At 43.6% G+C, this 13,354-nt stretch overlaps 1 protein-coding gene across 2 annotated transcripts; it reads left to right on the top strand.

Annotated features, from left to right (window-relative positions):
- The first annotated feature begins 6,902 nt into the window (after positions 1–6,902).
- Positions 6,903–12,339, top strand: LOC124002269 (protein LBH-like). 2 transcript variants are annotated; one of them, XM_046309645.1, is made up of 4 exons: positions 6,903–7,112; positions 9,117–9,207; positions 10,204–10,402; positions 10,500–12,339. In XM_046309645.1, exons 2-4 carry the CDS (start codon positions 9,118–9,120, stop codon positions 10,571–10,573), a joined length of 363 nt encoding a protein of 120 aa, XP_046165601.1. In that variant the 5' UTR covers positions 6,903–7,112; position 9,117; the 3' UTR covers positions 10,574–12,339. The 2 variants fall into 2 exon arrangements, with proteins under 2 accessions (XP_046165601.1, XP_046165600.1); XM_046309644.1 differs by having other exon boundaries at positions 6,903–7,272.
- Positions 12,340–13,354: the final 1,015 nt, after the last annotated feature.

Raw genomic sequence — 13,354 nt, 5'->3', positions numbered from 1 at the left:
TGCCTCCTTTGTTGTGGTTGTAGTCCAGGATGATGGCTGGTTTCCTGTCCTCATGATCACTGATCTCAACCGTTTTGTGCATTGTGCTCAGGAGGACCACATTCTTGTTCCTCTTTTTGGAGGTAAGAAACTAGAGTGGTGGTGGGGGTGAAGACAAACTTTGATGAGTAGGCCTCTCTCCCCCTTGTTGCGAGGAGTGCAGGGGGGAGCTCAGGCTTGTTCTTTTTAACTGTGCCAACCATGGTGATCTTCCTCTTCACGAGCTGCTGGCTGAGTTCATAAGAGGTGAAAAAATTGTCACGTGACATTGTGCCCCCTCAGTCCTTCTGTCACATCAAGCACAACTCACATCCCCTGGTTTTGCTCCGGGCCTCCACCCGTCGGCTTCCCTATATAGACTTGCATCTTTCAAGCATAGCTGGATTATGCGTCACAGGCCAGCCACATCTTAATGCCATACTTTGCTGGCTTGCTGGGCATATACTGCCAGAAAGGACAGCGAACTTTTGACAAAAGAGATTACTATCAGTAGTTAGTGTCACACAAAACAATCACATAAATTAATGATATTACAACAATACATAATAAAATTAACAGTCAAAATCACATACATTACAGATATGAAAATAAAAAGGTGCCTCTGAATGGAACTCGGTGCTCATCCAATGTTACTTCAGACCCAGGGTTGTAGAGGTATGGCAGACGCTCCACCCACTTCTCCCAGACCTCTCTTATGGCCGCCAGTTTGTCTCTCACACGTCTTGCAGGTATTGACTCACAGTTATCAAATCATAGCATTCTTGAGAAAGTGTGAAAGACTTTCAGCGACTTCGTGGCACTGAAAATCACACTTCCACTCTCTGCATCCCAGAGACTACATGTAGCCTCGCCTTGGGACCAATACACACCCGCTAAGATTAGCAACCCTATGTAGGGATACAGCTCAATCTCGTCCATCCGTTTCCAGTTGTCTCCATATTTACGGAAACCCTCCAAATTTGTCATCTCCAGGATGACTTTTTAGACGGCTGGTGTGATGAACATGTAGAATGTTGAGGCGATGTCCTGGGCATGGGCAACTGCATGTCTTGTGGGCACTGGGGTCATCCTTATGACATTTTGTGCTGCCATCCTGCCCTGGTTGTCATATGGTGACAAGGACCATATTATTTTGCTGTTCTTTGACAAAAATGTCTTTCAGCATGGGGGATTTCTTCTCCATCTGAAGATGATTTCTTGTGCTCTGGGTTGTAATTCTTCCCCATCTTCTTCTTCAGATACCTTCTCCTCTTCTAAGTCGTTGTTCTCTTGTTCCTCCTGGACATCTGAAGAAATCAGATCTGCGACCTGTTGGGCACTGAAACATGCACTCATGGCTTCAGCAAAGAGAGAACTGGGGGGACTGTCATCTGCAGCACCTTTATAGCCTCTGACTGCATTCCCCATTAGTAAACAATGCTTTCAAGAAATGTTTATTTTGTCAGAAATATTGTTTATTTTGTCTGTGAACTTGAGTCATGTGTGGGGTTGTGGAGGGGTCATGTGTGGGGTCGTGGAGGGGAGATGCTGCACACGCACAAGAACATTTTAGTTTTGTCTGAGTTCAATCAGTAGCACACATAATCTAAATTTCTCATTGTGTGTGTGGATCTGTGTGTTGTTTGTGGTGTGTAAATTATTTTATAACTGCCGGGTCAAAAATGACACTAAAACAAACTTTGTACCCTGGTGGTGTACAGCTTTCATGGAAATATGAACAAAGGCAATGTTTCACTTTTGCTAATGATGGGGTCATTCTAGGAAAAGTCATCAAATTTCAAGTTGAAAAAATATAATTTAGGGGGTTTTCTCTGCTGATAAACATGGTGGTGCGTCGTTTTTGACCTTTAAGACAACACAAGGGTTAATAGGAGGGCAAATCTCACACGGACCAAGGCGATATTGTGGCACATGAGAATGATTGGAATATGGCATATATTCGTCCATTCTTGCATTCTATCCATACTGTTTTTTGCGGACTTCCTGAGACATGAGAATAATAGTTGGGAGGGCATACAGGCAGTCACCAATTTATTAATGCACACTTTTCCCAAATAGATGATGGAAAAACCTAACTTTTATTCGACACTAGGTTTTTGGGAGAAAAAATATATATGTATTGTTTTAGGTGCGATGTAATTATATCCAGTGTTTTTTCCCCAACACAAGACAGTTCAATGGAAACGCACCATGGCAGGCAATTGTCTCATCAATATTCTATGCAAACTTTCTAAATGTCCACAAAAAAAATGTACAGGGTACTGGACAGGGTATTGGAAACAGCTAGTGGCGCAGGTGTTCTGTTGTGGAGGCATGGTCGAAATGTAGCAGGCTAGGTCGAAATGGCGCATTCTTTAGGCTATTGGCTACACATGTTTTATGGTCGTCACTAGCTAGATTTCAATCAAAAGGGCGACAGATTTTCATACAAATATTCCATAATCCACATAAAAACAATATGCACATTTCCCACACGAAATGTGTTTCCATCAACTTGACTTGTTGCAGATACAATGCTGTGCGTGATGACATATTTCAAATAAGAAAATACCCTTTGCAGTTAAATTGCAGTTAAATCCCATGTACCAAAAAAAATCAAGTCAAATGGATTTCCATCAAATTTTCAACTGTACCGATGGTTTTCTCACAAAAAATGTTATGTTATATACAGCAGTATGTGCCCACTCTGGTATTGGCATGTGCGCTCTAGCCAACACCCGCAGATACTGACGCTATTGGTTAGAGCAGGGTTTCCCAAACTCGGTCCAGGGGCCCTCCCTGGGTGCACGTTTTTGTATTTGCCCTAGCACTACGTAGCTGGTTCAAATAACCAAATCTTGATGATGATTTATTTGAATCAGCTATGGTGTGCTAGGGCAAAAAAATAAAAAATGTGCACCCGGGGGACCAGGACAGAGTTTGGGATTTCCTGGGCCAGAGAGCATGTATAGCCCACATTATGAGATTGTTATGGACAGAAGAGCAACATCATTTTTATTTGATAAAAGACAGCCAAGCATCGATGATCATGCCACCAGAATAAGACCATCAATATTTATTAGAATGGGGCATCAAGCTCATCACCTTGCACTTTCACTAACCTGTGAATGAATATAATTGAGATCATCTGTAGCCTAATAAACTGCACGCTTTCCCGATGAGTTGTAGTGGGAGGACCACAGTACATGTCATTGCATGACTCCAAGTGTAACGGTTTTCTTGTATCGAAGGAGAGGCGGACCAAAACGCAGTGTGGTTATTATTCATGGTTCTTTAATAAATAAACTATACATGAATAGACTAACAAAACCAAGAAATGTGCAAAACCAAAACAGCCCTATCTGGTGCAAACACAGAGACAGGAAAAATCACCCACAAACCCCAACACCAAACAGGCTACCTAAATATGGTTCCCAATCAGAGCCAATGACTAACACCTGCCTCTGATTGAGAACCATATCAGGCCAAACACAGAAACAGACAAACTAGACACACAACATAGAATGCCCACTCAGATCACACCCTGACCAAACAAAACATAGAAACATACAAAGCAAACTATGGTCAGGGTGTGACACCAAGTTTACAATATGATAGTTATCATATCGAGAGCTTCTGGTCAGCGGGGTGGTGGCACCGGGATCCTCATCTCTCCCAAGTGGTCATTCTCTCTTTCTCCCCTTACACATTTGTCTATTGCCTCCTTTGAATTCCATGCTGTCACAGTTACCAGCCCTTTCAAGCTTAACATCCTTATCATTTATCGCCCTCCAGGTTCCCTCGGAGAGTTCATCAATGAGCTTGATGCCTTGATAAGCTCCTTTCCTGAGGACGGCTCACCTCTCACAGTTCTGGGCGACTTTAACCTCCCCACGTCTACCTTTGACTCATTCCTCTCTGCCTCCTTCTTTCCACTCCTCTCCTCTTTTGACCTCACCTTCTCACCTTCCCCCCCTACTCACAAGGCAGGCAATACGCTCGACCTCATCTTTACTAGATGCTGTTCTTCCACTAACCTCATTGCAACTCCCCTCCAAGTCTCCGACCACTACCTTGTATCCTTTTCCCTCTCGCTCTCATCCAACACCTCCCACACTGCCCCTACTCGGATGGTATCGCGCCGTCCCAACCTTCGCTCTCTCTCCCCCGCTACTCTCTCCTCTTCCATCCTATCATCTCTTCCCTCCGCTCAAACCTTCTCCAACCTATCTCCTGATTCTGCCTCCTCAACCCTCCTCTCCTCCCTCTCTGCATCCTTTGACTCTCTATGTCCCCTATCCTCCAGGCCGGCTCGGTCCTCCCCTCCCGCTCCGTGGCTCGATGACTCATTGCGAGCTCACAGAACAGGGCTCCGGGCAGCCGAGCGGAAATGGAAAGGAAAACTCGCCTCCCTGCGGACCTGGCATCCTTTCACTCCCTCCTCTCTACATTTTCCTCCTCTGTCTCTGCTGCTAAAGCCACTTTCTACCACGCTAAATTCCAAGCATCTGCCTCTAACCCTAGGAAGCTCTTTGCCACCTTCTCCTCCCTCCTGAATCCTCCTCCCCCTCCCCCCCCTCCTCCCTCTCTGCAGACGACTTCGTCAACCATTTTGAAAAGAAGGTCGACGACATCCGATCCTCGTTTGCTAAGTCAAACGACACCGCTGGTTCTGCTCACACTGCCCTACCCTGTGCTCTGACCTCTTTCTCCCCTCTCTCTCCAGATGAAATCTCGCGTCTTGTGACAGCCGGCCGCCCAACAACCTGCCCGCTTGACCCTATCCCCTCCCCTCTTCTCCAGACCATTTCCGGAGACCTTCTCCCTTACCTCACCTCGCTCATCAACTCATCACTGACCGCTGGCTACGTCCCTTCCGTCTTCAAGAGAGCGAGAGTTGCACCCCTTCTGAAAAAACCTACACTCGATCCCTCCGATGTCAACAATTACAGACCAGTATCCCTTCTTTCTTTTCTCTCCAAAACTCTTGAACGTGCCGTCCTTGGCCAGCTCTCCCGCTATCTCTCTCTGAATGACCTTCTTGATCCAAATCAGTCAGGTTTCAAGACTAGTCATTCAACTGAGACTGCTCTCCTCTGTATCACGGAGGCGCTCCGCACTGCTAAAGCTAACTCTCTCTCCTCTGCTCTCATCCTTCTAGATCTATCAGCTGCCTTCGATACTGTGAACCATCAGATCCTCCTCTCCACCCTCTCCGAGTTGGGCATCTCCGGCGCGACCCACGCTTGGATTGCGTCCTACCTGACAGGTCGCTCCTACCAGGTGGCGTGGCGAGAATCTGTCTCCTCACCACGCGCTCTCACCACTGGTGTCCCCCAGGGCTCTGTTCTAGGCCCTCTCCTATTCTCGCTATACACCAAGTCATTTGGCTCTGTCATAACCTCACATGGTCTCTCCTATCATTGCTATGCAGACGACACACAACTAATCTTCTCCTTTCCCCCTTCTGATGACCAGGTGGCGAATCACATCTCTGCATGTCTGGCAGATATATCAGTGTGGATGACGGATCACCACCTCAAGCTGAACCTCGGCAAGACGGTGCTGCTCTTCCTCCCGGGGAAGGACTGCCCGTTCCATGATCTCGCCATCACGGTTGACAACTCCATTGTGTCCTCCTCCCAGAGCGCTAAGAACCTTGGTGTGATCCTGGACAACACCCTGTCGTTCTCAACCAACATCAAGGCGGTGGCCCGTTCCTGTAGGTTCATGCTCTACAACATCCGCAGAGTACGACCCTGCCTCACACAGGAAGCGGCGCAGGTCCTAATCCAGGCACTTGTCATCTCCCGTCTGGATTACTGCAACTCGCTGTTGGCTGGGCTCCCTGCCTGTGCCATTAAACCCCTTCAACTCATCCAGAATGCCGCAGCCCGTCTGGTGTTCAACCTTCCCAAGTTCCCCTCACGTCACCCCGCTCCTCCGTTCTCTCCACTGGCTTCCAGTTGAAGCTCGCATCCGCTACAAGACCATGGTGCTTGCCTACGGAGCTGTGAGGGGAACGGCACCTCAGTACCTCCAGGCTCTGATCAGGCCCTACACCCAAACAAGGGCACTGCGTTCATCCACCTCTGGCCTGCTCGCCTCCCTACCACTGAGGAAGTACAGCTCCCGCTCAGCCCAGTCAAAACTGTTCGCTGCTCTGGCCCCCCCAATGGTGGAACAAACTCCCTCACGACGCCAGGACAGCGGAGTCAATCACCACCTTCCGGAGACACCTGAAACCCCACCTCTTTAAGGAATACCTAGGATAGGATAAGTATTCCCTCCCCCCTTTAAGATTTAGATGCACTATTGTAAAGTGACTGTTCCACTGGATGTCATAAGGTGAATGCACCAATTTGTAAGTCGCTCTGAATAAGAGCGTCTGCTAAATGACTTAAATGTAAATGTAATATATCAATATTTGCACATAAAAGGGTTTCCAACAACATTTGTTGAATAATTCCATTTACTAACACTAAAAGATCCCACCTTGTCTAGCAAATGTAGTTTTGTCGACATTTGGAAAGTTTACCAAAAAGTTTCCATCAGGCCTGTCATTGCTGTTTTATCCAACATGTAGGCTACTTTACTCACATAAAACGGTTGGAAACTTGGTTTGTAGTGATCACAGCTACAAAGTCATAATTTTGGTTAAATCCCACATTTCTACAATTTATCTTCTTAAAATGTAATGTATTACCTAACTGTAACACTAACCTTAACCAGACTGCCAACCTTATGTCTAACCTTAGATTAAGACAAAGAAAAACACATTTGTGTTTTCATGAATTTGCCAGCCAATCAGCATTCATGGCTCGAACTACTCAGTACATATTTTTGCATATAGTCATAGTGTACAGTCCTCGGGTAATACATTTGGCAGAATAATCAATTGCCCTGTTCTCTCTATCCTACCCGTTGTCTCAGTACAAACATTTCGCTACACCCGCAATAACATCTGCTAAATGTATGTATGCGACTAATACAATTTTATTTTATTTTGATTTGAAGTAAACTGTGGCGTGAAGTCGACTCGAGTGCGAAAGTGCGCATTCTCCAGCACTCGCGTGTGTGGGAAACTTCATTGGGTACGTTACGGTGTATATGGACACTTGTCTACCGGATTTCTATCACTGTTCTGAAAAAAAGACATTCTGAAGAAAATATACTGTTTGCAGTGTTTTCACTGGACATCTAGCCTACCTCAACACAGTTTGAAAGGACATAATACGTTTACGCTCTGAACAGGTAGGCATGATTATTAAGGTGCGCACAGTTACAGTTAAATAATAGCCTGTAAAAAGTTTGTGTTTAACAACAAATGGTTTAGGACAAACTAAAATATCCTATAATAATAGAAAATAGAGTTCACAAATGTAGTATTCAACAGTTTACTACTGATAGTTCACCGAGTTATCAATATGGGTCTTAATTTTGGAGAGAGCTGGATTATTGCAACCATATTGTGTCATAGAAGGACGTGGGTGTATCTCAATACCAGACCCGCCTCCTTTCCTATGTCTTATTTCTTAGGCCTCACTAATATGAAATTATTGGATATACATGTAAGTGAGTGCATTTTATCAGTCACTCCAGCTAAACAATATTGTTTGGGCCTCAAATAGGACAAATATAACTAACACCAACTCTTTTGGAGCCTGTGTGTCAGAGTGACAGGATAAACACTTTATTGAGTTGGAATGGTATGCAGACTTTGCTTTTGAATAGTTGGATGCACCTTGATGACATTTTTTACATCTGCATTCATCCTGCACAAACACCCTTGTTACATCATGCTGTGGTATTTTATTTTCACAGGATGTGATTCACAGTTTCACACTCATGCCATAATTAGGTAGGTGTGTTTGTATGGAGTAACACTACATACCATATCTTAACCCTCAGCAATGTGTTGGCCTTACCCAAGCTTTCACAATCACATTCACTTACTGGTAATGAGTAAGAGAAAAGCCTTTCCCTTGGACCTAGGATGGCCAAGAGGTCAAGACACAAAGTGACCACTGGAATACCGTCCAGGGACAAGACATGCTTTTGAGTAGGAATAAATGAGCAATTGTCTTAAAAATGTACCACAGTACGAGGAATTTAAAAAAACATCCAGGTTACGAGTAGTAATCATCAGAAATTGCTATAATGCATAAATGAAAACACCCAAATCAGCTGTCCTTTTCCACACTGCCAAGTGTGATACTCAGACAATCACACAAAGATTACATCTCCTCATTTATCCATGGAAGCCATAGCTGTCAATCCAACTGACAGAGTGGGGTAATTTGTGAACTAATGCTCACCAGAATATATTTGACTCCGAGTGTAGCAAGGTCTGTCTGTTGAAATATGTTCTGTTGATTCTGTTGAGTTGGCAGTGGCACTTCATGAATGCCTTTATATTAGATGGCCTGCGTCTGCTCCGTTTCCCTGTGCCAGCTGTTGCTCTAGCACTACATCAGATTTCAAGGACAACTGCATACATAAATAATGAGTGCGAGTGAGTCTTCAACAGTCATGAAAACAGGGTTTAGACATCATGATACCCATTTAGTATGCTGCTTACATTCTCATGAAAACTCTGTTAAAAAAATCCTGGTTCAGATAAGTTTCTTCTACACAGTCTTAATACTTTGTGAATTTGTTGTTTTTGAAGTGCCACATTGCTTTATGCATATTTGCATATGATACTAAGTACAGTACCCTGTACTTAGTTTCAACTTCAAGGGCAATGATTGGTTGTCTCGTTGGACCACAGGCTGGCTTTGCACTTCTCGTGTCTCTCTGATCAAGGTTGTCAAAAAGTAAGCACGAGCTGAGCGAGGGAGGGAGGGAGGGAGGGAGGGAGGGAGGGAGGGAGGGAGGGAGGGAGGGAGGGAGGGAGGGAGGGAGGGAGGGAGGGAGGGAGGGAGGGAGGGAGGGAGGGAGGGAGCAACCAAGAGGGGAGATTATAAAAGTATTACATTGGATGTCTTGAGTGTCAGTGAGTAGCACTATGTGAATGTATTATAGGTAGACATAAACCACAGCCGTTTATTTACATGAAAGTGTGTACAACAATGGTATTGCCTTGTTGTTCATAGGATGACTAAGGTGATTAACACACAGGAACCTGTGATGGAGGACTTCAGTGTAGCTGCAGCTGTGTCAGGGGATCAAGGCATATCCTTTCAGGTGAGTCTACTATTGCCTCAATCCATCCATCCATCAATCCACCAGTCACTCAACCAAGAGATTAATTGACATCCTACCAATGAAACAATTACAAATGTGCCTTTCATTTCGGATCTGTCTTGTAAAATGTTGTATGAGCTCTCATTGCAAGGATCTCAAATCCCTATTAAAAAGAGTAAAACACTCTAATAAAGAGTAAATACACCATACATACAGCTTCTACCCCCAAGCCATAAGACGACTGAACCATTAATCAATTGGCCACCCGGACTATTTGCATTGACCCCACCCCCCTCTTGTTATTACACTGCTGCTACTCACTGTTTATTATCTATGCGTAGCCACTTTACCCCTACCTAAATTTACAAATTCCTTGACTAACCTGGACCCCCACTTATTGTTATTTTATTTTGTTACTTTTTATTTATTACTTAAGTTTATTTAGTAAGTATTTTCTTAACTCTATGTTCTTAACTGCATTGTTGGTTAAGGGCTTGTAAGTAAGGATTTCACGGTAAGGTCTACCTGTTGGTTAAGGGCTTGTAAGTAAGGATTTCACGGTAAGGTCTACCTGTTGGTTAAGGGCTTGTAAGTAAGGATTTCACGGTAAGGTCTACCTGTTGGTTAAGGGCTTGTAAGTAAGCATTTCACGGTAAGGTCTACCTGTTGGTTAAGGGCTTGTAAGTAAGCATTTCACAGTAAGGTCTACCTGTTGGTTAAGGGCTTGTAAGTAAGGATTTCATGGTAAGGTCTACCTGTTGGTTAAGGGCTTGTAAGTAAGGATTTCACGGTAAGGTCTATACTGTTGGTTAAGGGCTTGTAAGTAAGGATTTCATGGTAATATCTACACCTGTTGTAATCGGCGCATGTGGCAAATAACATTGGATTTGATGTGGTCGTCTCACCTAGCTATCTTAAGATTAATGCACTAACTGTAAGTCGCTCTGAATAAGAGTGTCTGCTAAATTACTAAATTGTAATACTTCTTGTGTCCAGATCTTCCCTGATACCCATGAGAGGAATCCCAAGCTGTCCAAGAGACTTCCCTCTATTGTGGTGGAGCCCTCTGTTGGGGGAAATGTGGAGAGTGGGGAACTCCGCTGGCCCCCTAAGGATCCCAACTCTGTTGAGGTCCCAAGTGGGATACAGCCCTACAAACACACACCTCTTCAGACCACACATGACCAGACTGCAGGTAGGATAACCTGGCATGATATTCTCTTGCCCCAATTTCAAAGTGTGTGTGACTCTTCCCTATCTGAGTGTGACACTTCTCTCCATGCGTCTCCCAGATGAAGATCAGAATCTTGAGGTGCAGGACAGCAGTGAAGTGGTGTCTGGGGCTGTAGTAGAGGAATCTAACTGAGAAGATCATCCATCCACCTCCACAGCTGCTCTCGCTGTGAATGTGTCCAGAGTAAGATAGATAGGCATGGTCACGGAAGAGAGGGTAGGAGGTACTTGGAGGGTCGTAACCCTTACCTGCACACTGCCAGAACGAACACATAGGATTTAATTTGGATGTTTAAACTGGACAGCAATCTGTAAAGCTGTCTGAAATATCTTGCTCACATTTGCCATACTACTGGTGGTAGCTACTTTGTGCAGTTTTCATATACATGCAAACTAGATCACAGCTACGCAGCACTCTCAAAGTTGCAATATGTAACTTTTTGGGCAACCCGACCAAATTCACATAGAAATTTGAGTTTTATAGACGTGAGTTTTATAGTTGTATATTGTCATTCTCATTGGAAGCAAGTCTAAGTGTTAGATATGTTCTAGGTCCACTATTTATATGCTTCCCATTCTTAAGTTTTGTTTTTGTGTCTTTTGCTTTCGGTTTTGTACACCAGCTTCAAACTTATGAAAATACAACATTTTTGGTTATTGAAAAGATATTTCATGGCGGTTTAGATGCTTGTTTTTTCACATAAACTCAAATGAGGCAAACTATTCTAATTTTAAAAACCAGGAAATGGCAGTGCAATATCTGTATATTGCACCTGAATCATTTTGTTTTCCTTGCTCTGTAGAAATGCTGATACTGTGTAAAAACATGGAGTACTTTTTAACAACTGAGATGTTTTTGAGAAGCAGCATTTAAAGTTGTGTCCAGCATATAGACTCCAAGTCAAATTTAAGATTCATAAAGTGGTGACAACTGTGGGTGTAGTAAAAAAAATGACTATTCTGGTTGACAGTTTTTTACGTCTGGCTTCATATGTGTAAGCGTAATTTGTTTTCTTCAATTTCTTCTACTATAAAAAGCAACAGCTTAACATCCAGAGATAGTCCTAGTTGTTACAATCCATGACAGTGAAAATAATCTATTTACTGCAACTGCATTTTTCTAATCTGCAGTTTTTATAAACAATACAAATATGAGTGCTTAGATTGAAGCCTTGTGTATTGCATAAATAACAGTCTTTAGGCATGCCAAATGTTCTTTTGTTACCTTGATTTTTGTCAGCCTGTGCCTATATACCTATCCCCCTCTCTCTCACCCCCTTCATTTGTCGTTCTGCCCCTGAACAGGCAGTTAACCCACTGTTCCTAGGCCGTCATTGAAAATAAGAATGTGTTCTTAACTGACTTGCCTGGTTAAATAAAGGTAAAATAAAAAATAAAAAATATATCCCCTCCCAACCACACACAATCCTGGCTTGCAATCCCCATGTCTGATGGCTCACTTGAATCTGGTTTCCTGGTAAAAGGTCAGATACAATGTTTTCATCTAGACATGAGTGGCAGGGTCTCAATCTTATTTTTCCATCTCTTTCCTTTTTGAATGTGACATTTCAGCTGACAATTTAGTGAAGGTCCCACTCCTGGGAAAACGAGTGGGCAGGATTGGAGAGCAAGGAGTGAGCCAGAAAAAATAATATGGTGTAGATAACCTTTTGACATTTGAAAAATATATATATTTTTGAGAAATGGAAGATCAATACTGTGCACTATTTAAGACTTGCAGGCCTTAATGCTCAAATCAGTTTAGTTTTTCAAATCCATTTTGGACTACTGTCTGTCCAAACAGCAAGTTACAAGTGAACAAATCAGATTTGTGTGTTCAGACAGCAGTCAGTTGCTGATAAGGCTATGCTAGTTGTCATAGTAATTGCGGGTGTGTGTGCAGTCAGTGTTGTAAAGTACAGTACTTACAACTAGTGGTTTATTGGGGTATCTGTGCTTTACTATTTATATATTTGACAGTTTTTACTTAGTTCATTACATTCCTAAAGAAAATAATTTACTTTCTACTCCATACATTTTACCTGACACCCAAAAGTACTTGTTACATTTTGAAAGGAAAATGGCCCAATTTACACACTTATCAAGGGAACATCCCTGGTCATACCTACTACCTCTGATCTGGTGGACTCACGAAACACACATGCTTTGTTTGTAAATTATGTTGGAATGTGACCCTAGCTATCCATAAATTGGAGAAACAAGAAAACTGTGTTGTCTGGTTTGCGTAATATAAATAATTTGAAATGATTTATACACTGCTCAAAAAAATAAAGGGAACACTTAAACAACACAATTTAACTCCAAGTCAATCACACTTCTGTGAAATCAAACTGTCCACTTAGGAAGCAACACTGATTGACAATAAATTTCACATGCTGTTGTGCAAATGGAATAGACAACAGGTGGAAATTATAGGTAATTAGCAAGACACCCCAATAAAGGAGTGGTTCTGCAGGTGATAACCACAGACCACTTCTCAGTTCCTATGCTTCCTGGCTGATGTTTTGGTCACTTTTGAATGCTGGCGGTGCTTTCACTCTAGAGGTAGCATGAGACGGAGTCTACAACCCACACAAGTGGCTCAGGTAGTGCAGCTCATCCAGGATGGCACATCAATGCTAGCTGTGGCAAGAAGGTTTGCTGTGTCTGTCAGCGTAGTGTCCAGAGCATGGAGGCGATACCAGGAGACAGGCCAGTACATCAGGAGATGTGGAGGAGGCCGTAGGAGGGCAACAACCCAGCAGCAGGACCGCTACTTCCGCCTTTGTGCAAGGAGGAGCAGGAGGAGCACTGCCAGAGCCCTGCCAAAGGACCCCCAGCAGGCCACAAATGTGCATGTGTCTGCTCAAAGGGTGGTATGAGGGTGGTATGAGGGCCCGACGTCCACAGGTGG

Source organism: Oncorhynchus gorbuscha, linkage group LG17 (assembly GCF_021184085.1).
Source record: "Oncorhynchus gorbuscha isolate QuinsamMale2020 ecotype Even-year linkage group LG17, OgorEven_v1.0, whole genome shotgun sequence".
Lineage (NCBI taxonomy): Eukaryota > Metazoa > Chordata > Actinopteri > Salmoniformes > Salmonidae > Oncorhynchus > Oncorhynchus gorbuscha.
Note: the sequence above shows the minus strand (reverse complement) of the source record. Positions and strands in the feature narration are given on the sequence as shown.